This window comes from Aquarana catesbeiana, linkage group LG07, assembly GCF_042186555.1.
Source record: "Aquarana catesbeiana isolate 2022-GZ linkage group LG07, ASM4218655v1, whole genome shotgun sequence".
Classification (NCBI taxonomy): domain Eukaryota; kingdom Metazoa; phylum Chordata; class Amphibia; order Anura; family Ranidae; genus Aquarana; species Aquarana catesbeiana.
The window spans coordinates 324559437-324582355 of NC_133330.1; the positions used below are offsets into that span (position 1 = coordinate 324559437).

The 22919-nt window shown below is 49.9% G+C and overlaps 1 protein-coding gene across 1 annotated transcript in view; it reads right to left on the minus strand.

The window, feature by feature from the left end:
• The window catches only part of SGIP1 (SH3GL interacting endocytic adaptor 1), a 235218-nt gene extending 219473 nt beyond the window's left edge, over positions 1 to 15745 (minus strand). Inside the window, exon 1 of the mRNA XM_073593786.1 lies at positions 15475 to 15745. Coding sequence (XP_073449887.1) covers positions 15475 to 15484 — 10 coding nt within the window. The 5' untranslated portion in view covers positions 15485 to 15745. The remainder of the gene's footprint in view (positions 1 to 15474) is intronic.
• Between the last annotated feature and the right edge of the window lie 7174 nt (positions 15746 to 22919).

The following is a 22919-nucleotide window of genomic DNA, read 5'->3' on the forward strand; positions in this document are numbered from 1 at the left end:
ACATGATACAAGACATGGTCAGAGACTGCGGACATGATACAAGAGATGGTCAGAGACTGCGGACATGATACAAGAGATGGTCAGAGACTGCAGACATGATACAAGAGATGGTTAGAGACTGCAGATTGCATTTTTCTTGACCTTTCTTGTACTAAAGGTGCCAATAATGGCCAACAATAAATTCATTTTAATTTAAATTGATGATAATAATTAAAAAGTCGAATATAATGTCATTTCCGGTATTGGTTTTCAGCACTAAAATTTCCATTCGGTGCACCCCTAGTTCTAAGGTAAGTTTCACATAATCTGCTAGTATGCAATGCATACTAGCAGATTATGACATTGCCTTGCAGACTCTGCTGTTAGACGCTCATAAAAAAAACAAAAAACTACCGATTCAAATAAACTGCGGTGCGTTTCTGCAAAAAGCTCCAAAAAACGCATAGGTGTGAACCAGGCCTAAGAGAATGCAAACATTGCTTACACCAGGTCTGGATAAATCCCATGAAAAGGAGATGAGCTCAAGTGTGTTGGGATATCAGTCAAAAACTGCCTGAGCTATCCCACCAAGAAGCAGTCACTGCGGACTGCCAACCGTAGGCGGCCCACGGCATTCCACACCCCGCAGCTGCATGTATACAAGGAACTTGGTCCATTATGATTGGTGGTTTGCAGTGTCAGCTGGTGGATTTAGATTAGCACTTGAACATGCCGGAGCTCATCCCTACCCAGGAAGCAGATAGCCAATACTTCCTAAAAATTACAGCTGGTACCTTACATTTGAGGTTTCCTCCAGTTGTCAATAGAACGGACTCTTGGAAAAAAAAAATCCTGCTGGCTCCTAGATTGGACAGGCTAATAAATTCTCTAATAAATTTGTCCATTCCTGGCTTGCATGCTAGTCCCATATTACAAATGAAGAGATTACTAAAGTGATGAAAATTCTCGAACAACAGAATAAAAACTCAGAAGTGATGTAATGTGTTGTAATGTATTTATATTGTACTTTAGGAAGAAAATTGTGGTTGTAAACCATTACATACAACTTTTACCTACCAGGTAAGCCTATAATAAGGCTTATCTGTAGGTACTGGAAATATCTCCTAACCCTGTACGGTTTAGGAGATATTTGCCATATACGCTTGTGCCAACGTCATCGGTGCATGCGCACTGAAGAAAGGGCACGATCGTGCCGTTTCTAAAGGGTCTGTGCCGTGACCGGCGGCTCCTGCTTGAATGCGCGAGAGTGACGTCACGCAACTCCGACCAGTCACAGAGCCGGAGACCACGGCCCCGGAAGGAAGAGGGGTGAAGATGGACACGGCCACCAGCGGAGATATCGTGGGCTTTGTTTGCAGGTATGCGGCACATAATGGGCTAGTATGTGATTCATACTAGCCCATTATGCTTTTACTTTGCAGGGAACAAAAGAAGAAGTAAAACCCATCAGGGTTTACTTCCTCATTAAACGAAAATCGTACGAGAAAAATTTTCCTGTTTGTCCCTTCGGATAATTTCAGACGAAAGCTGTGTACGAACAATCAAATTATCACACAATCGCTTCGAAAGCGGTATTTTTCATACGATTTTCTGATAGTGGGTACTAGGCTTTAGGCTGGGTTCACACATATGCAAATTTAATGCATTTTTAACCGCATCCAATTTGCATAACATGCGAGTGAGACCGGCTCTCAATGGAGCCGGTTCATACATGTCCGGGGGCGGCTGTGGTGCATTTTTGAAAAGGGTCCTGTGCATTTTTGGGTCCGGTCCAGGTGCGAATTCAGGGAAAAGCTTGTACCTGAATCACACATGAACCGGTGAACAGAAACGCACGAGACACCAGACTGCAAAAGCCGCAGCCGCATATGTGAACCCAGCCTTAGGCATTTACAGAAAGACTAAGGCAATTATTAACCACTTGCCGGCCGCTACAGGCCGATATACATCGGCACAATGGCAGCGGTGGGCAAACAGGCGTACCTTACGTCCCCTTTAATTGGCGGGGCTAGTGGGCGCGCCACGTACAGTGTGACCCGCGGACTCGGTGTCCGCCGGTTTCCCGCGATCGTGTCATGGAGCCGCAGAACGGGGAGATGCCTGTTTAAACAAGGCATCTCCCCGTTCTGCCTTGTGACATGACAGATCTACTGCTCTCTGTGATCGGGAGCAATGATCGCTGTCATGTCAGTGGTAGCCCATCCCCCCCCACAGTTAGAATCACTCCCTAAGACACACTTAACCCCTTGATCGCCCCCTAGTGTTTAACCCCTTCCCTGCCTGTGTCATTTACACAGTAATCAGTGCATTTTTAAAGCACTGATCGCTGTATAAATGACTATGGTCCCAAAATAGTGTCAAAATTGTCCAATGTGTCCACTATAATGTCGCAGTCACGATAAAAATCGCAAATTGCCGCCATTACTAATTAAAATTTTTTAAAAATTATAATAAAAATGCCATAAATCTATCCCCTATTTTGTAGATGCGATAACTTTTGCGCAAACCAATCTATATACGCTTATTGCATTTTTTTTGTTTTTTTTTTACCAAAAATATGTAGAAGAATACATATCAGCCTAAACATAGAGCCCTTTCACACTGGGGTGGGGGGCGGCGTCGGCGGTAAATTATTAGCGGCGTTTTACCGTCGGTATGCGGCCGCGGTTTTACCCCCCGCTAGCGGCCGAGAAGGGGTTAAATACCACCGCAAAGCGCCTCTGCGGAGGCGCTTTGCCAGCGGTATAGGCGCGCTGTCCCATTGATTTCAATGGGCAGGAGCGGTATACACTCCGCTCCTTCACCGCTCCGAAGATGCTGCTGGCAGGACTTTTTTTACCGTCCTGCCAGCGCACCGCTCCAGTGTGAAAGCCCTCAGGGCTTTCACACTGGATACACAGCAGCGGCACTTTCAGGTCGGTTTGCAGGCGCTATTATTAGCGCAATAGCGCCTGCAAACCGCCCCAGTGTGAAAGGGCTCTAAGGAAAATATTTTTTTTTTTTATATATTTTTTGGGGATATTTATTTTAGCAAAAAGTAGAAAAGATTGCATTTTTATCAAAATTGTCGCTCTTTTTTTGTTTATAGCGCATAAAAAAAAAAAAAAAAACGCAGAGGTGATCAAATACCACCAAAAGAAAGCTCTATTTGTGGAGAAAAAAAAAAAGGACATCAATTTTGTTTTGGTGCAACGTCGCAAAGTGCTCTGGTCTGGAAGGGGGTAAAATCTTCCGTGGCTGAAGCAGTCAAACAACTTTTTCCATTTTTAGAGGGAACATACACTTTATCACACAACTGCATTACTTGGAGTATCGTCTTGGATTTCAGCTTTGTAGTTGCATAGATTTACGTTGTTACTATCGACTTTTAAATCAAGGAGTGTACAACCCAAGGAATTTAGTCGTCTCTCTTGTGAACAAGTAAGCTACTACTGGTATTATGAGTCGGTGTCACAAACATTCAGCTTTAAATAATTTCCTAAATACATAACCGGCCTGGATTTATTTTAGGGTCGCACCGGTACTAGTATTGGTATCGGTGCCGAATACCGAGTATTTGCACAAGTATCGGTACACTTGTGCAAATGCACCGATACCTTCAGGCTCAGTTCTTTGAGCTGTCAATGGGTCTCCGCAGTGTTAACCTCCCTGGCGGTATGAGTATTTCAGATTTTTGCATCTCAAAGCGGTACAATTGTTTTGCATAGAAATTTGGCGTTTTATATTGTAGGCCTGCAATTCTTAGTAATAACACACATAAATCTGTCCACCAAGAGTCTAGTAGACATCCCGGGTATGATGAAGTTTGAAACACAAAATCATAAATTATAATATAATCAATAGATATAAATAATTATAAAAAAATAATATAATAATAAAATAAAATTTCCCCACGATTCACTATCGCTCAATTCTGCAAGTGTTCTAATTTACTATCGCTGTTTTCTAGCTGGTCTAAAACCAATTTTGACGTAAAGGGACACTTTTTGGTTGCTATGGACAATCTCCAGTTTCCAGGCAGAAAGAACAGTATATATCATATAAAACTGCATGCAGGGCATTGGACAAAGCACTGGGGACAAAAGGGATGTGAAATAGTTCCATACAGTAATGTCATCTGTAAGATTACAGTGTACTGTATGTGTTATGAATTTTCACTTTTTTTGAATTTGCCGCCAGGCTCCGCCCCCATGCGTCGCGACACTCGCAGGGAACGGAGCCCGGGACACAGGACATCGGGGTGGAGGACAGAGCCCGCAGACACAGCGGGGGGACATCGCAGGATCCTGGGGACAAGGTAAGTACACCGCACCAGGATCCTGAGATGTAATCACGATTGTGGCTCGGGGTTACCGCTAATGGTGGTGGATTTAACCCCAAGCCACACTCAGGGAAAACCGCCAGGGGGGTTAAAGAAGTCCGGTAATTGGAGCTGTCAAAAAAAAAAAAAAAAAAAAAAAAAAAAAAAAGCAGCCGGCAATGTTTATTAGGCCCCTTTCACACGAGGTGGACTCCGTTTCTACGGAGCCCGCGTCGGTCCGCCGGCTCAGCGGGAGATCAGTCCGTTGATTTCCACTGAGCCGGCGGATGACAGGTCCCTCTCTGCTCACTCCCGCCGTCCTCCGGTGCTTCTACCGACTCACCGCTACGATCGGTGAGTAGGACACAGGATCCGCCGGCCCCGGATGTTCAGAATAGAGATTTCCGGTGGACCAGATGGTCGCCTGAGTCTCTATGATCGTTCGGAGGCCGGGTGCGATGTTATGACGTCACGCCAGGCCTCTGTGTTCAAAAGAACGGCGCCGCTTCTGGCTGAGAAGCGCTGATCTTTTTTTTTTTTTTTTTATTTCAGGCTTCCCAGCCTAGAGGTGAGATGTGGGGTCTTATTGACCCTATATCTCACTGTAAAAAGGACCGATCATGTCATATTCCTATTACAAGGGATGTTTACATTCCTTGTAATAGAAATAAAAGTGATCAAAAAAATTTTTGGGGAAAAAAGTGTCAAGCTAAAATAAATAAATAATAAAAAAAAAAAATTTAAAAGCGCCCCTGTCCGTGTGCTCGCACGCGGAAGCGAACGCATACGTAAGTCCCGCCCACATATTAAAACAGTGTTCAAACCACACATGTGAGGTATCACTACGATCGGTAGAGTGAGAGCAATAATTTTGGTTCTAGACCTCCTCTGTAACTCAAACCATGTAAGCAGTAAAAATTTTTAAAGCGTCGCCAAAGGGGATTTTTAAGTAGCGAAGACTGGCGCCATTCCACGAGCGTGTCCAATTTTGAAGCGTGACATGTTAGGTATCTATTTACTCGGCGTAACTTCATCTTTCACATTGTGCAAAAACATTGGGCTAACTTTACTATTTTGTTTTTTTTTTTTTTTTTTTTTTTTTAAAAGCACAAAACTGTTTTTTTTTTTTTTCCAAAAAAAAAATGCATTCGAAAAATTGCTGTGCAAATACCGTGTGAGATAAAAAGTTGCAATGACCGCCATTGTATTCTCTAGGGTCTTTGCTAAAAAAAACATATATAATGTTTGGGGATTCTATGTAATTTTCTAGCAAAAAAATGATGATTTTTACATGTAGGAGAGAAATATCAGAATTGGCCTGGTAGGCAAGCGGTTATTAACCCTTAATTTACTTTAATCAGCCTTAATTAACTCCCTATTCTCCTCCATTTAATTATTATTTTCCTGCTTTTTTTCTTTTGTTCATGTCTATTTTATAAACGATAAACAATTACAACTTTTTTTTTTTTGTTTGCTTTGTTAGTGAATATTTTTACACATATATATTAAACATATAGTTACACATTTCACATTGAAAAAGCGCTAAATTAAAAAAAAAAAAATCAATTTGTAAATAACTTTTCAATGCATTGTACCATTGCTGACAGCTGAAGTTAAAACAAAAACAGTTGCGGTGGGTATCGGTAATTGGCGAGTACTAGAAAAAAAAAAATTATATATATATATATATATATATATATATATATATATATATTCGTCTCGTACTCGTTGTAAAAAAAAAAAAAATGGTATTGGTACATCCCCAGTTTATTTTATATTATTTGCTCGGCGTTCAGCTACAAGAACCAGTTTCTTTCTACGCACAATCCTTCCCACTCATAGTACGTGCCGATACGCCCGTTCATTGAGCATTGAGCAAAGGGTATCTGAAAAGATTTCTGAATGCTCACAAGGAGCAAAAAGGAAACATTATCCTTTAGGTAGGTAGGTGCCTGACAACCATAAGTCAGTGCTTGCATCGAACGTCTGCGAGGACCCAGCCTGTGTTCCAGACACATATGCACACACGCCGATAGAAAGCATAGGGTAATCAATCTGACACGTATGATTCATTCACTGCAAGTCTTGCCAACACAAACCGTATTCCAGGCCACATTAGGAAAAGTGAATGAAGCTGCGGCTGAATGGCAGGGATGGAGAACCGGCATCAGAGGTGGAGGGGGGGGGGGGGTGCCAAATGCTCCTTGTTAATTCAGCACTAGGCCCAAAAAAAGCAAAGCCCGGTTACAAATTAGACACCAACAGTAGCATTACAGCTAAACAGAATAGAGGAGTAAAAAATAATAATAAATGTAGATGCATCAGTGCTAATAGACAGGAGGAGGTCTCTACGGCCGAGGGAGGACTACACCAAGCGTGACATTGAGATCTGCTCCAGAACACAACGGGTTAACGGCACAGACTTTTCCGCTCACATCCTAAGGGTACACTTGTGTACGATCACAAGAAATAATCCGTTGCAATCAATGCCCAGAGTTTTTTTTTTTTCCCTCTCAGAGAACAGACCTCTGGAAGTAGAGGAGGTCATTCAAGAAAAATAACACACACATACACACCCAGCCCCTTTAACTCCCCATGTCATTGATGCACAAGACGATCGTGACATTCTGCAGCATTGCAATGCTAAACGTTAAAGCAGTAGCGCAAAATGGGTTTGTGGTTACACGGGGTGAGGATGATGAACAGGCTAATGGGGGAGGAGGGGGGGGATTACACTGCATTCTTGCACAACCAGAGAACCCTAGATCACCAGTCCAATGGTACATACTGTCACCCATCACCACTGGTCTGAATGCAAACAATAAATAGCACACCTATGGTACAGAGACCTGCATGGCTGTAGATGCCCTTTAGTGCTGTGGGGTGGGGGCAACCTGAATAGGTGGTGATATATTTGAACATGGGACCATACTGTACACTCGATGGAGGTTACAGAGACCTTTAGAGGGCTGATAATGAAGACACAATGTCATACATGCAACAATTTTGCTTTTCTTTTGCACATCCTTGAAAGGAGACCTATAGGTGATCTGATGTTGGACTAGGAAACTTGGCTGAACTGCTCAGGGGTGAACACTAGAATGGGGGTTATAATGCAGCATAGCACTGCATAGACTTCTAGGAGGTTGGGTCAGTTCTAATATTTTTGCATACTTGGCAGCAACTTTTGGGAGGTTGGGGAAAGTTCTCATAATGTTGTGATGTGTTGTAAGACCAGCAGAAATGAGGGTCCTCCCTTTGACCACAGAGACTGGCTGACCTGCATGGGGGGTTATCATTAGAAGGACAGGTTATATTCTAGAATGTTGTATTTGGACATCTGGAAGGCCCCCACACATAAGAGGGTGATTCCCCGTCTACCAAAAAGGGCTGACTTGGATGGAGGTTAACATTTTAGTATTACTAGGGTTCCTTGAGGGTACCTCCAGGAGGTTTGCTAGGGGTTCCTTGAGGGTACCTCCAGGAGGTATGCTAGGGGTTCCTTGAGGGTACCTCCAGGAGGTATGCTAGGGGTTCCTTGAGGGTACCTCCAGGAGGTATGCTAGGGGTTCCTTGAGGGTACCTCCAGGAGGTATGCTAGGGGTTCCTTGAGGGTACCTCCAGGAGGTATGCTAGGGGTTCCTTGAGGGTACCTCCAGGAGGTATGCTAGGGGGTCCTTGAGGGTACCTCCAGGAGGTATGCTAGGGGTTCCTTGAGGGTACCTCCAGGAGGTATGCTAGGGGTTCCTTGAGGTTACCTCCAGGAGGTATGCTAGGGGTTCCTTGAGGGTACCTCCAGGAGGTTGCTAGGGGGTCCTTGAGGGTACCTCCAGGAGGTTGCTTGGGGGTATCTCCAGGAGGTTGCTCGGGGTTACTTGAGGGTACCTCCAGGAGGTTGCTAGGGGTTCCTTGAGGTTACCTCCAGGAGGTTGCTAGGGGTTCCTTGAGGTTACCTCCAGGAGGTTGCTAGGGGTTCCTTGAGGTTACCTCCAGGAGGTTGCTAGGGGTTCCTTGAGGTTACCTCCAGGAGGTTGCTAGGGGTTCCTTGAGGTTACCTCCAGGAGGTTGCTAGGGGTTCCTTGAGGTTACCTCCAGGAGGTATGCTAGGGGTTCCTTGAGGGTGCCCCCAGGAGGTTGCTAGGGGGTCCTTGAGGGTACCTCCAGGAGGCTGCTTGGGGGTATCTCCAGGAGGTTGCTCGGGGTTACTTGAGGGTACCTCCAGGAGGTTGCTAGGGGTTCCTTGAGGTTACCTCCAGGAGGTTGCTAGGGGTTCCTTGAGGTTACCTCCAGGAGGTTGCTAGGGGTTCCTTGAGGTTACCTCCAGGAGGTTGCTAGGGGTTCCTTGAGGTTACCTCCAGGAGGTTGCTAGGTGTTCCTTGAGGTTACCTCCAGGAGGTTGCTAGGTGTTCCTTGAGGTTACCTCCAGGAGGTTGCTAGGTGTTCCTTGAGGTTACCTCCAGGAGGTTGCTAGGGGTTCCTTGAGGTTACCTCCAGGAGGTTGCTAGGGGTTCCTTGAGGTTACCTCCAGGAGGTTGCTAGGGGTTCCTTGAGGTTACCTCCAGGAGGTTGCTAGGGGTTCCTTGAGGTTACCTCCAGGAGGTTGCTAGGGGTTCCTTGAGGTTACCTCCAGGAGGTTGCTAGGGGTTCCTTGAGGTTACCTCCAGGAGGTTACTAGGGGTTCCTTGAGGTTACCTCCAGGAGGTTGCTAGGGGTTCCTTGAGCAATTTCTGCCTCTTAAATAAGTTCTCACTGACACCATTGATCTTTTTGGCTATCCTTATGTTATTTCAAGGGTTTTACTATGTTGAAAAGGTTGCCAATGTAGGTCTCCTTATATTTATAGGGAGACATGATTGTAATACCTGACAAGACCATCCTTCTCCAAAAACCAAGGTGTCAGCCTATCCCTATAGCACTAGAGGATGCCCAGCCTAATGGAGGTCACCTTCTATAGGGGGTCCTAGGAGTGCAAACGTGCACTACATGACAATTTGACCCATTCTTCCTGTAATACTGAGATATTAACCCCATCTAGGGTCTTCCTAGTCTGAGAAGACACCCCTCCTGGAGATCTCAATTATCTTAGAGGGCATCCAGTCCAATGGAGGTCTCCTTATATTTGTAGGGGGTCCTGGGTGTGCATTATTGTAATACCTGATAAGGCCATCCAGGAGGTTGCTAGGGGTTCCTTGAGGTTACCTCCAGGAGGTTGCTAGGGGTTCCTTGAGGGTACCTCCAGGAGGTTGCTAGGGGTTCCTTGAGCAATTTCTGCCTCTTAAATAAGTTCTCACTGACACCATTGATCTTTTTGGCTATCCTTATGTTATTTCAAGGGTTTTACTATGTTGAAAAGGTTGAGAAAGGCTGTATTAGAAGGATGGGTCTTATTGTCACATATTGAAATTCTGCACTCCAGTCCTAGCACCCCCTATATCTAAGGGGACCTCCATGAGGTTGGGAGCTCTTGAGGACTATGAGCACATGGATGGGGGTCATATTTCAGAGTTAGAAAAAGGATAAATCATGTCAGGACACCACCATTAGGTTGGGTGCCCTCTAGTGCTATAGGGATGGGCTGACGGTTTTGCTATTTGGAAAAGGACGGTCTTGTCAGGTATTACAATCATGTCTCCCTATAAATATAAGGAGACCTACATTGGCCTGGATGCCCGCTAAGATAATGGAGACCTCCAGGAGGGGTGTGCTCTCGGAAGGGGGTTGGGGTTAATATCTCAGTAATACAGGAGGGATGGGTCATATTGTTATGCAGTACAATTTTGCACTCATAGGACTCCCTATATATAAGGAAACCTCCATTAGGCCGGCTGTCTTCTAGGACTATGGGGCAAGGATGACACCTTCCTTCTAGAACAGATCATGTTTTTAGGTATTACAATGTAATACTGGCACACTCAGGGCCATCTATGATCAGACTGGGAGCCCCTAGGACTGTGGGGACATGCAAGGGGGTTAATATCTCAGTATGAAGGATGGGGCATTTTGTATTACAATTTTGCACTCGTAGGATCCTTATATAAGGAAAACCCCATTAGGGTAGGTGCCCTCTAGGATTATAGGGCAGTGCTAAAAAATTGGAGATAGATGGTCTTATGATCAGATATTACAATTATGTACTCACAGGACCCCGCAAATTTATAAGAAGGAGACCCCCATTAGCCTGTGGGCCCTCTAGCACTGTGGGGGACTTTGTGCGCAATTTGGAGATGGATGGGCCATATTATGATCAGACTGGATGCCCCCTATGATTTTGGGGACATGGAAGGGTGAATCATATTGCCATGCATTGTTATTTGGTAATGCATGGACCCTTCTACAAAATAAGGGGGGGGGGGCATTGTTATGCTGGGGGTCCTCTAGGACTATGGTCAGGTATTACAATTTTGCACACCCTATAAGTACTACTGGGACCTGGAAAGGGGTTATTATTGATATATAGATTTAGATTATATTATAGATTTATATTATTATCATGTGATACAATTTTGTACCCCTGGGACTAATTATATATGTATGAAGACCTCGTTAGGCTGGGGGCTCTTTGGAACTAGGAGGTGGGCTGAAACCTATTTGGAACTGGATGGGTCCTACTATAAACAGACTAGTTGGCCTTTAGGATTTTAGGGATCGGAGGGGGGGGGGGGGGGGGGTATCTTTGTAATAGCAGCATGGGTCATACATTACAATTTTGCACTCCTAGGACCCCCTTGAATATAGGCAGACCCCTATCAGGCTGGGGGTCCTCTAGGACTATGGGGGGCCGGGCTGACACCTCCTTATGTGGAGGAAATCGGGTCAATGTCAGGGATTACACCTAGGACCCCTCTGTGTATAGAATGCTGGTCTTCCCTAGGACTATGGGGCAGGGCTGACACCTTGTCATTGACTCTCATTAGGCTTGGGACTAGGGGGGTGGGCTGACACCTTTCTATTTGGAGATGGATGGGTCATATTATACTCAGGCTGGGGGTCCTCTAGAATTTTGGGGACAGGGAAGGGGGATATCATCTTTGTATTAGAAGGGTGGGTCATATTACAATTCTGCACTCCTAGGACCCTCCTTGTATATAAGGAGAACACCATTAGTCGGGGCCCCTCTAGAACTATAGGGCAGTTGGGAGGGGGGTCCCTAGGACTACAGGGCAGTCGGGGGGGTTCTCTAGGACTATAGGGCAGTCGGGGGGGGGGGGGGGGGGAGTCCTCTAGGGCAGTTGGGGGATTTTTCTAGGACTATAGGACAGTCGGCAAGTAGTTCTCTAGGATTATAGAGCAGTTGGGGGGGGGGGTTCTCTAGGACCATAGGACATTCGGGGGGGGGGGGGTTATTTATTTTTATTTATTTCAGGTACTTATATAGCGCCATCAATTTACGCAGCGCTTTACATTGTACATTCACATCAGTCCCTACCCTCAAGGAGCTTACAATCTAAGGTCCCTAACTCACATTCATACATACTAGGGACAATTTAGACAGGATCCAATTACCCTACCAGCATGACTTTGGAGTGTGGGGGGAAACCGGAGTACCCGGAGGAAACCTACACCGGCACAGGGAGAACATGCATACTCCAGGCAGGTAGTGTCGTGGTTGGGATTCGAACCAGCGACCCTTCTTACTGCTGAGAGTGCTACCACTACACCACTGTGGGTTCTCTAGGACTATAGGGCAGTCGGGGGGGAGGGGGTTCTCTAGGACTATAGGGCAGTCGGGGGGGAGGGGGTTCTCTAGGACTATAGGGCAGTCGGGGGGGAGGGGGTTCTCTAGGACTATAGGGCAGTCGGGGGGGAGGGGGTTCTCTAGGATTATAGGGCAGTCGGGGGGGGGAGGGGGTTCTCTAGGATTATAGGGCAGTCGGGGGGGGGAGGGGGTTCTCTAGGATTATAGGGCAGTCGGGGGGGAGGGGGTTCTCTAGGACTATAGGGCAGTCGGGGGGGGAGGGGGTTCTCTAGGACTATAGGGCAGTCGGGGGGGGGAGGGGGTTCTCTAGGACTATAGGGCAGTCGGGGGGGAGGGGGTTCTCTAGGACTATAGGGCAGTCGGGGGGGAGGGGGTTCTCTAGGACTATAGGGCAGTCGGGGGGAGGGGGTTCTCTAGGACTATAGGGCAGTCGGGGGGGGGGGGAGGGAGTTCTCTAGGACTATAGGGCAGTCGGGGGGGTTCTCTAGGACTATAGGGCAGTCGGGGGGGAGGGGGTTCTCTAGGACTATAGGGCAGTCGGGGGGGAGGGGGTTCTCTAGGACTATAGGGCAGTCGGGGGGGGAGGGGGTTCTCTAGGACTATAGGGCAGTCGGGGGGGAGGGGGTTCTCTAGGACTATAGGGCAGTCGGGGGGGGAGGGGGTTCTCTAGGACTATAGGGCAGTCGGGGGGGAGGGGGTTCTCTAGGACTATAGGGCAGTCGGGGGGGGAGGGGGTTCTCTAGGACTATAGGGCAGTCGGGGGGGGGAGGGGGTTCTCTAGGACTATAGGGCAGTCGGGGGGGAGGGGGTTCTCTAGGACTATAGGGCAGTCGGGGGGGAGGGGGTTCTCTAGGACTATAGGGCAGTCGGGGGGAGGGGGTTCTCTAGGACTATAGGGCAGTCGGGGGGGGGGGAGGGAGTTCTCTAGGACTATAGGGCAGTCGGGGGGGTTCTCTAGGACTATAGGGCAGTCAGGGGGGGGGGTTTCTCTAGGACTATAGGGCAGTCGGGGGGGGGGGGGTTCTCTAGGACTATAGGGCAGTCGGGGGGGGCTCTCTAGGACTATAGGGCAGTCGGGGGGCTTCTCTAGGACTATAGGGCAGTCGGGGGGGGGGAGGGGGCTCTCTAGGACTATAGGGCAGTCGGGGGGGGGGAGGGGGCTCTCTAGGACTATAGGGCAGTCGGGGGGGGGGGGCGTTCTCTAGGACTATAGGGCAATCAGGGGGGGTCTCTAGGACTATAGGGCAGTTGGGGGGGGTTCTCTAGGACTATAGGGCAGTCGGGGGGGAGGGGGCTCTCTAGGACTATAGGGCAGTCGGGGGGCTTCTCTAGGACTATAGGGCAGTCGGGGGGGGGGGGGAGGGGGCTCTCTAGGACTATAGGGCAGTCGGGGGGGGAGGGGGTGTTCTCTAGGACTATAGGGCAATCAGGGGGGGGTCTCTAGGACTATAGGGCAGTTGGGGGGGGTTCTCTAGGACTATAGGGCAGTCGGGGGGGGCTCTCTAGGACTATAGGGCAGTCAGGGGGGGGTCTCTAGGACTATAGGGCAGTCGGGGGGGGGGCTCTCTAGGACTATAGGGCAGTCGGGGGGGGAGGGGGCTCTCTAGCTATAGGGCAGTCGGGGGGGGGGTTCTCTAGGACTATAGGGCAGTCGGGGGGGGGGAGGGGGCTCTCTAGGACTATAGGGCAGTCGGGGGGAGGGGGTTCTCTAGGACTATAGGGCAGTCGGGGGGGGTTCTCTAGGACTATAGGGCAGTCGGGGGGGGGAGGGGGTTCTCTAGGACTATAGGGCAGTCGGGGGGGGGGTTCTCTAGGACTATATGGCAGTCGGGGGGGGGTTCTCTAGGACTATATGGCAGTCGGGGGGGTTCTCTAGGACTATAGGGCAGTCGGGGGGGGGGAGGGGGCTCTCTAGGACAGTCGGGGGGGGGGTTCTCTAGGACTACAGGGCAGCCGGGGGGGGGTTCTCTAGGACTATAGGGCAGTCGGGGGGGGGGGGTTTCTCTAGGACTATAGGGCAGTCAGGGGGGGGGGGTTTCTCTAGGACTATAGGGCAGTCGGGGGGGGGGGGTTCTCTAGGACTATAGGGCAGTCGGGGGGGCTCTCTAGGACTATAGGGCAGTCGGGGGGCTTCTCTAGGACTATAGGGCAGTCAGGGGGGGGGGGAGGGGGCTCTCTAGGACTATAGGGCAGTCGGGGGGGGGCTCTCTAGGACTATAGGGCAGTCGGGGGGCTTCTCTAGGACTATAGGGCAGTCGGGGGGGGGGAGGGGGCTCTCTAGGACTATAGGGCAGTCGGGGGGGGGGGAGGGGGCGTTCTCTAGGACTATAGGGCAATCAGGGGGGGGTCTCTAGGACTATAGGGCAGTTGGGGGGGTTCTCTAGGACTATAGGGCAGTCGGGGGGGGGAGGGGGCTCTCTAGGACTATAGGGCAGTCGGGGGGCTTCTCTAGGACTATAGGGCAGTCGGGGGGGGGGGGGGGGCTCTCTAGGACTATAGGGCAGTCGGGGGGGGAGGGGGCGTTCTCTAGGACTATAGGGCAATCAGGGGGGGTTCTCTAGGACTATAGGGCAGTCGGGGGGGGAGGGGGCTCTCTAGGACTATAGGGCAGTTGGGGGGGTTCTCTAGGACTATAGGGCAGTCGGGGGGGGAGGGGGCTCTCTAGGACTATAGGGCAGTCGGGGGGGGAGGGGGTTCTCTAGGACTATAGGGCAGTCGGGGGGGGAGGGGGTTCTCTAGGACTATAGGGCAGTCGGGGGGGGTTCTCTAGGACTATAGGGCAGTCGGGGGGGGGAGGGGGTTCTCTAGGACTATAGGGCAGTCGGGGGTGGGGTTCTCTAGGACTATAGGGCAGTCGGGGGGGGGGTTCTCTAGGACTATAGGGCAGTCGGGGGGGGGGTTCTCTAGGACTATAGGGCAGTCGGGGGGGGGAGGGGGTTCTCTAGGACTATAGGGCAGTCGGGGGGGTTCTCTAGGACTATAGGGCAGTCGGGGGGGGGGTTCTCTAGGACTATAGGGCAGTCGGGGGGGGGAGGGGGTTCTCTAGGACTATAGGGCAGTCGGGGGTGGGGTTCTCTAGGACTATAGGGCAGGGCTGACACCTTCCTATGGGGGGGATGGGTCATACTGTTACTATATTGAACAGTGAGGACCCCTGTATATAGAATGTTGGGGGCCCTATAGGAATGTTGGGGGGGGGTACTATTTAAATTTGGAGATGGATGGGCCCTAAAATAGGCAGTCTGGGGGCCCCACTAGGATTGTGGGGGAGGGGGGGGGGTGACTTATTTTATTTAGGGATGGATGGGCCCTATGATGGTCAGTGTGAGGGCCCCTGTGGGTGGGAGTGGGGGCAGGGTTGCCCTGATTGTGATAGGTAGGTGGGGGTGGGTAGGTGGGTTGAGTAGGTAGGTGGGTGGGGTGGTGGTGGGTAGGTGGGGGTGGGTGGGGTGGGTGCAGGGATGAGAAGACACCTTACCTTCCATCATGGTGGCACACTCTCATTCCTCAATCTCAATCAGGAGGCCGGAGAGGGGAGGGCAGCCGAGCTCCGCACTGAGGATGATGATGATGATGGGTTGGGGCCCCGGGGGTGCTCTGTATCTAGGGGCCCGCTATCCGCCCGGAGGATGCTGAGACAAGACGGAGATCACACCGCTGCCAGGAGCCGGCCAATCCCCGCCCTCCTCCGGGGTCACGTGCCGCGCTCCCCTCACACAATACACACAGCCGCGCGCGCTCCCGCTGACAGACTCGGACACACACCGGGCCCGCGGTCACGTGACGTGCTCCCCTCACATCACCGAGCTCCGAACATCACCAGAGAGATCCCCAGAGAGGGTGCGAGGACAGGGACCCCCAATAGGTGGAAATATCAGGGGCCAGGACATTACAGGGACCCCAATGGGTGTGAAAGACAGTACAGGGGCCCCTATGAATGTGAAGGACAGTACAGGGGCCCCCAATGTGTGCAAAGATGTGAGAGCCAGCACGGTACAGGGGCCCCAATAGGTGAGTGAGGGCCAGGGCAGTATTGGGGCCCCAATGGGTGAGCGAGGGCCAGGACAGTACAGGGGCCCCTATGGGTGTGAGGGCCAGGACGGTATAGGGGCCCCGGTGGGTGTGGGGGGGGGCAGGACAGTATAGGGGCCCCAATGGGTGAGCGAGGGCCAGGACAGTATAGGGGCCCCACTGGGTGTGAGGGCCAGGACAGTATAGGGGCCCCTATGGGTGAGTGAGGGCCAGTACAGGGGCCCCTATGGGTGAGTGAGGGACAGTATAGGGGCCCCAATGGGTGAGTGAGGGCCAGGGCAGTATAGGGGCCCCTATGGGTAAGTGAGAGCCAGGGCAGTATAGGGGCCCCTATGGGTAAGTGAGAGCCAGGGCAGTATAGGGGCCCCTATGGGTAAGTGAGAGCCAGGGCAGTATAGGGGCCCCTATGGGTAAGTGAGGGCCAGGGCAGTATAGGGGCCCCTATGGGTGAGTGAGGGCCAGGACAGTACCAGGTTCCTCAATGTGTGTGAGGGCCAGGACAGTACAGGGGCCCCTATGGGTGTGAGGGCCAGGGCAGTATAGGGGCCCCTATGGGTGAGTGAGGGCCAGAACAGTATAGGGGCCCCTATGGCTGAGTGAGGGCCAGAACAGTATAGGGGCCCCTATGGCTGAGTGAGGGCCAGGACAGTACAGGGGCCCCTATGGGTGTGAGGGCCAGGGCAGTATAGGGGCCCCTATGGGTGTGAGGGCCAGGACAGTATAGGTTCCCCTTATGGGTGAGTGAGGGCCAGGACAGTACAAAGGCCCCAGTAGGTGGAAAAATGTAGGTACAGGGGACTCAATGGGTGCAGGGATTTGGGGGCCAGGACAATATAGGGGCCGCAATGGGTGGCAAGGGGGGGGGGGGCAGGACAGTACAAGGAACACAATGGATGAAAAGGTATGGGTGTGAGGATAGTACAGGAGTTGAGAGTGCAGGATAGTACAGGGGCCCCAATGGATGCAGGGCCCCGTGAGGATCAAGACAGTACAGGGGCCCCAATGGATATAAAACGTGGGTGTTAGCATAGTACAGGAGATGAGGTTGCAGGATGTAAGGATAAAGGTACAGGACAGTACAGGACAGTACAGGGGCCCCAGTGGGTTCATGGATGTGGAAGTCAATACAGGGGCATTAGTGTCAATACAAGGGATACAATGGATGTAGGTGCCAGATCAGTAAAGGGGCCCCAATGGGTGCAAGGATGTGGGTGTCAATTTAGGGAACCCAAGGGCTGCAATGATGAGGGTGCCAGAACACTACAGTGCCCACAATGGGTGCAAGGATGTGGGTGTCAGACAGTACAGGGGACCCAATATGTTTAAGAATATGAATGTCGGGACAGTAGAGGAGGCCCAGTGGGTGCAATCCGCTAGTTACCGATCGATAGGGGACCCAAAGGGTGCGCTCTGATATTTGGTGAAGCATGTGGGTGTCAGTCAAGCAGAGAGAACTCATTAATTGCATTTTATTAGTAGAGGGGACCTAATTTGCTGATTGGTAAAAGATATCAGTGTCAGGCCAGCAGAGGGCAGAGACAGTCTGCTAGCTGGTGAAGGAAATGGGTGACAGGACAGTAGAGGTGACTCAGTGGGCGCAGCCTTGATGGTTGATGAGGCATATGGGTGTCGGGCCAGTACAGGAGACCCCCGTTGGTGCACTCTGCTAGTTGGTGAAGGATATAGATGTCGACTTATTAGAGGGGACCCAATGGGGAACCTAGATAGTATGTGAAGCATATGAGTGTCAGGCCAGTAAAGGAAATTCAATGGGTGCATTGTGCCAGTTGGTGAGGGTTATGGGTAGCATGCCAGTAGAAGGGACCTAATGGGTTCTCCTTGTTATCTGGTAAAAGATGGGGCACAATGGGTGTAATTTGCTAGTTGGGGAAGGATATGGGTGTCAGGCCAGCAGGGGGCCCAGTTGGTGCTCTGTGCTATTTTGTAAAGGATTTGGGTATCAGGCCAGTAGAGGGGAACCAACGGAGCTCCTTGGTAGTTGGAGAATATAGGTGACAGAACAGTAAAGGGGATCAAATGGAGCTCCTTGTTAGTTGGGGAAGGATATGGGTGACAGAACAGTAGAGGGGACCCAATAGAGCTTCTTGGTAGTTGGAGGATATGGGTGACTGAACAGAAAAGGGGACCAAATGGAGCTCCTTGGTAGTTGGAGAAGAATATAGGTGACAGAACAGTAAAGGGGACCCAGTGGAGCTCCTTGGTAGTTGGAGAAGGATATGGGTGACAGGCCAGTAGAGGGACCCCAGTGGAGCTCCCTGGTCGCTGGGAGAAGGATATGGGTGACAGGCCAGTAAAGGGGACCCAATGGAGCTCCTTGGTCACTGGGAGAAGGATGGGTGGGATGGGTGACAGACCAGTAGAGGGGACCCAGTGGAGCTCCTTGGTCGCTGGGAGAAGGATGGGTGGGATGGGTGACAGACCAGTAGAGGGGACCCAGTGGAGCTCATTGGTCGCTGGAAGAAGGATATGGATGACAGGCCAGTAGAGGGGGTCCAATGGTATGAGATTTAAAGAACCAGGTTCTTTGATGGAACCAAACTGACCAAAGCCCATTAATAGGGTGCAGTCACATCTCTGCATTCTGGTGTTAGAAAAGTCTTGGCTTGCTGCATCTTTGATGTGTTTATTATCAAGGTAAGCCTCCACAGCAATGAATAGTAAAGCCTGTAAAACATACATAAAGCACAGCACCACTCTTACATTATACAGGGTTATGAATGTAGCTTGAGGAAACCAAAGTGCTGCAAGGCAGTCAATGCCAACAAATACCCATACCATTCCTCAAATTGATCCATGTATCCCTGTGGGGCGCTTAGGATCGTGGGCCCAGGCTGTACATGATTCTCCTTTTGTGGGGCGTGTCCTATGCCTACATACTTTTGCTAATAGGTGACCCTCATTCCCATCTCAGAAAGTTGGGACGTATGCCAGTCTCCAACATCTATCACATGTTCGTAGTCTCTAACCGTCTCCAGCATGGCTACACATCTTTTGTACTCTTGTTGTCTTTGACCATCTTCTGTTGAATATGTCAGCAGCCTCTAAAAGGTTTATGCAGGATTACATTTACTGAATATTGTGTGTAGCCCTTTGGTGATGTCAGGGGTCATGCTTGGGAACCCCATATATCAGGAGAGTTAGCTGCCCCTGATTTACCTACTCTTTCTGGCTGTGTTAATAGGCAGTGGCCTGATTACAGAAGAGAGGACAGTACAGCCAGGTACACAGCCTCATGCATGCTGGGTGATTAGTAGGGTTGCACCAATACCGATACTAGTATCTGTGCCAATACCAAGCAGTTGCACGACTATCGGTACTCGTGCAAATGCTCCGATGCTTGATCCAATACCTGTTGACCAGGCATCCTCAGTGTAGCAGAGGAGGGCGAGCTGCCTCACAGGTGATCGGTGCGGTGGTGGGGGGGGGGATTACAAGCACCGATCTCCCTGTATATCCTTTCAATAAAGCAGCTGACAGCCGCTTCTCCCCCTCTCCCTCCTGCGGCTGTCAGCTGCTTTATTGAAAGGCTATACAGGGAGATCGGTGCTTGTAATTCAACCCCACCTCCGCACGGATCATCCCTGACTGTCCCCTGTGTCCTCCTCCGGGTCCTCCTCTGGCTTCGGGTGTCCTCCCTCCCTCCCTCCGGTGTCCTCTTCCCTCTCTCTCTCCTCCTCCGCTCCCCGTCCTCCTCCGGGTCCCCCCCTGTGCTTCGCGGAATTTAAAAAAAAAAAAAATTCTAAAATAAAAATTAAAAACTACTGACAGTCCAAGCCTCATCAGTGGCCATCAGTGCCACCTATCCGTCCTGCATATCAGTGCCACTGTCACATGACATAAACAAAAAAAAAAGAATCAGTAACAAACATATCATACTTACCTCCACTGTGCAGCTCGTTTTGCACAGAGTGGCCCCGAACCTGCTCTTCTGGAGTCCCCTGTTGGCTCTCGCGGCTCCTCCCCACATCAGATAACCCCCTCGGAGAATCGCTTCCCTGAGGGGGTTACCTTGTGGTCCATAGTGGCTGAATGTATGACTCGGTCCCGGCCCCCCGGCGCCCGCGTCGGATTTGATTGACAGCAGCGGAAGCCAATGGCTGCGCTGCCATCAATCTATCCAATCAAGAGCCGAGAACCCCTGGGCACAAAGACAGCGCGTCCCCGCCGGGTCAAGTTCCAGGGCTCAGGTAAGTAAAACGAGGGGGGGGGGGGGACTGGGGGGCCGGTCACTGACAGGTGCTTTTTTGACCTTAATACATAGAAAGCATTAAGGTGAAAAAACACGAAGGTTTACAACCCCTTTAGTATCAGTCCATAAAGTGTTTCCATATGCAGATAAGAGGTAAATGCGATGTATGGAAACAAAGCCTTGAAAACGCGTCCAAGAGAAAACGAATGACCATTCACCCGAGTGCACCTTCACCGTAGTTATATAAGATGTTTGCTTACCAGATCCATAGACTTCACATTACAGGAGTCTAGATAAGCATGGAATTACAAATCATGGCAAATCCATCCATTTGAAAGAGGTGGAGATAGTATCGCGCCAGACCGTGCTGATTCAAGTGTAAGTAGTAAAATCGCTCATAAAGCCACTACAGGTGGCTGCAATCTCTCAGCTTACCAAAGCCTCTAGAGTCTAGCTCGAGGAGGACCTCACCAGGGTCCCTGCTGGCTGACGCGTTTCGACGGATGTTCTTCATCAGAGGCCCTACTGGGTGTTTAGCCCCAGTGGCTGAAGATCGAGCGTTTAGCTGTGGGAAGAAGGCACAGGTGCACCATCCATCCCCGCCGGTAGCAGCCTCTAAAAGGCTATGAGAGGCTGACAGCTGCTGTGGCTGTACAGAGCTGGACGGGGCAGCGACCAATACTTACATTGTGCTGTAAAGAAGGAGGAGAAGAAAAAAGGGGGGTCTCTGCTCCAGGCCTGGAAGGGTGAAGGGGTTTGCTACTGCAAACAGGTGGTGAGATAAATGAAGGGGCCTGGATAGCTAGTAAAAAAAAAAAGAAGGATAGCAAGGGTGTCCAAGTTGGAAATTCATTTAATTAGAAGGAGATCCTTGCAGCAAATCTGAACAGTGCAGGATGTATGGTTAAAGTGTGTTTCTTTGAGTTCAAGTGATGCCAATCAGTGCCGCCTATCAGTACCTCCTCATCGGTGCCCATCGGTGCATCCACATCAGTGCTGCCTCATTAGTGCCCATCAGTGAAGGAGAAAACATACTTATTTACAGTAACACAGTTTTATTACCTCTTGATCCTTTAAAATCACACAGCAGCAGTGTCACCCTGTGGATAAGTTATGCCCCGTACACACGGTCGGATTTTCCGACGGAAAATGTGTGATAAGACCTTGTTGTCGGAAATTCCGACCGTGTGTGGGCTCCATCACACATTTTCCATCGGATTTTCCGACACACAAAGTTTGAGAGCAGGCTATAAAATTTTCCGACAACAAAATCCGTTGTCGGAATTTCCGATCGTGTGTACACAAATCCGACGCACAAAGTGCCACGCATGCTCAGAATAAATAAAGAGATGAAAGCTATTGGCTAATGCCCCGTTTATAGTCCCGGCGTACGTGTTTTATGTCACCGCGTTCAGAATGATCGGATTTTCCGGCAACTTTGTGTGACCGTGTGTATGCAAGACAAGTTTGAGCCAACATCCGTCGGAAAAAACCCATGGATTTTGTTGTCGGAATGTCCGATCAATGTCCGACCGTGTGTACGGGGCATAAGTCTTAGATGAACCTGTAGATTTAATCGGTACCTCCACTTTCATGGAAAAAAATAATAATATAGGACAGGGATATGCAATTAGTGGACCTCCAGCTGTTGCAGAACTACAAGTCCCATGAGGCATAGCAAGACTCTGACAGCCACAAGAATAACACCCAGAGGCAGAGGCATGATGGGACTTGTAGTTTTTCAACAGCTGGAGGTCCGCTAATTGCATATCCCTGATGTAGTGTATACACAAGTCATATTGTAATTGAATATTATTAAAAATTACCTTTCCTTTTAACTGCAGCTTTGTAATTTTCTGTAAAATGCAATATGGCAACCTGGAGGTGTTTTGCACACAGATGGTGTACGGAACGCCCCCCCCCAAGAAATGTAATTTCCTGCTTATGTGATTGGCTCAAAATTTTTCCCTAAAGTTTGCACTTAGATACAAGTCAGATCTTTGGCATCCCCTGCAACAAAAATGTAATTTTTGGTGAGATACGTCCAAAGGGAAAATCACATCTAAAGGGATGCAGACCCCGCCTCTTTCCTCATTAGAGCCCTGCAGGTGCAGCAGCTGATTGTTAATTAACAAACACACTCCCATACAGATTCACTGAGCACATGGACAAAGACAAATAAACAGCTATTTCTTCAGAATAACAAAAGGTAGGAATCTGCAACAAAGTTTGTTAAAATCCCTGCAATGTACATAGATCCCCCAGAGGGGAATGTTTTTTTTTTCTCAACAAAAGTGGAGTTACTCTTTAACCTCCTCACGTCCACGCTATAGCTGAATGACGGCTACAGCGCAGTCGCACATTGCCGGGAGGGCGTCATGTGACGTTCTCCCGTGATCACGTGTCCCTTTGCGCCCCCCTGCAGCACGCATCAGCAGTGATCCCACTGCAAAGGTAGTCTTTTACTGCTGAATTGAGGCCACATTCTATTTTGTTCAGGGTTCCACTTTAAAGCAGTAGCAAACCGCTGAAAAAAAAAAAGCCTTATTATAGGCTTACCTGTAGGTAAAAATGTCCAAGCGGAGTAAATGACTGCTTTAGCGCTAAAAATAGCTCCTGTAACGCGCCTGAAAAAAGCCTCATCTGCAATCCCAGTGTGAAAGCCCGAGTGCTTTCACACT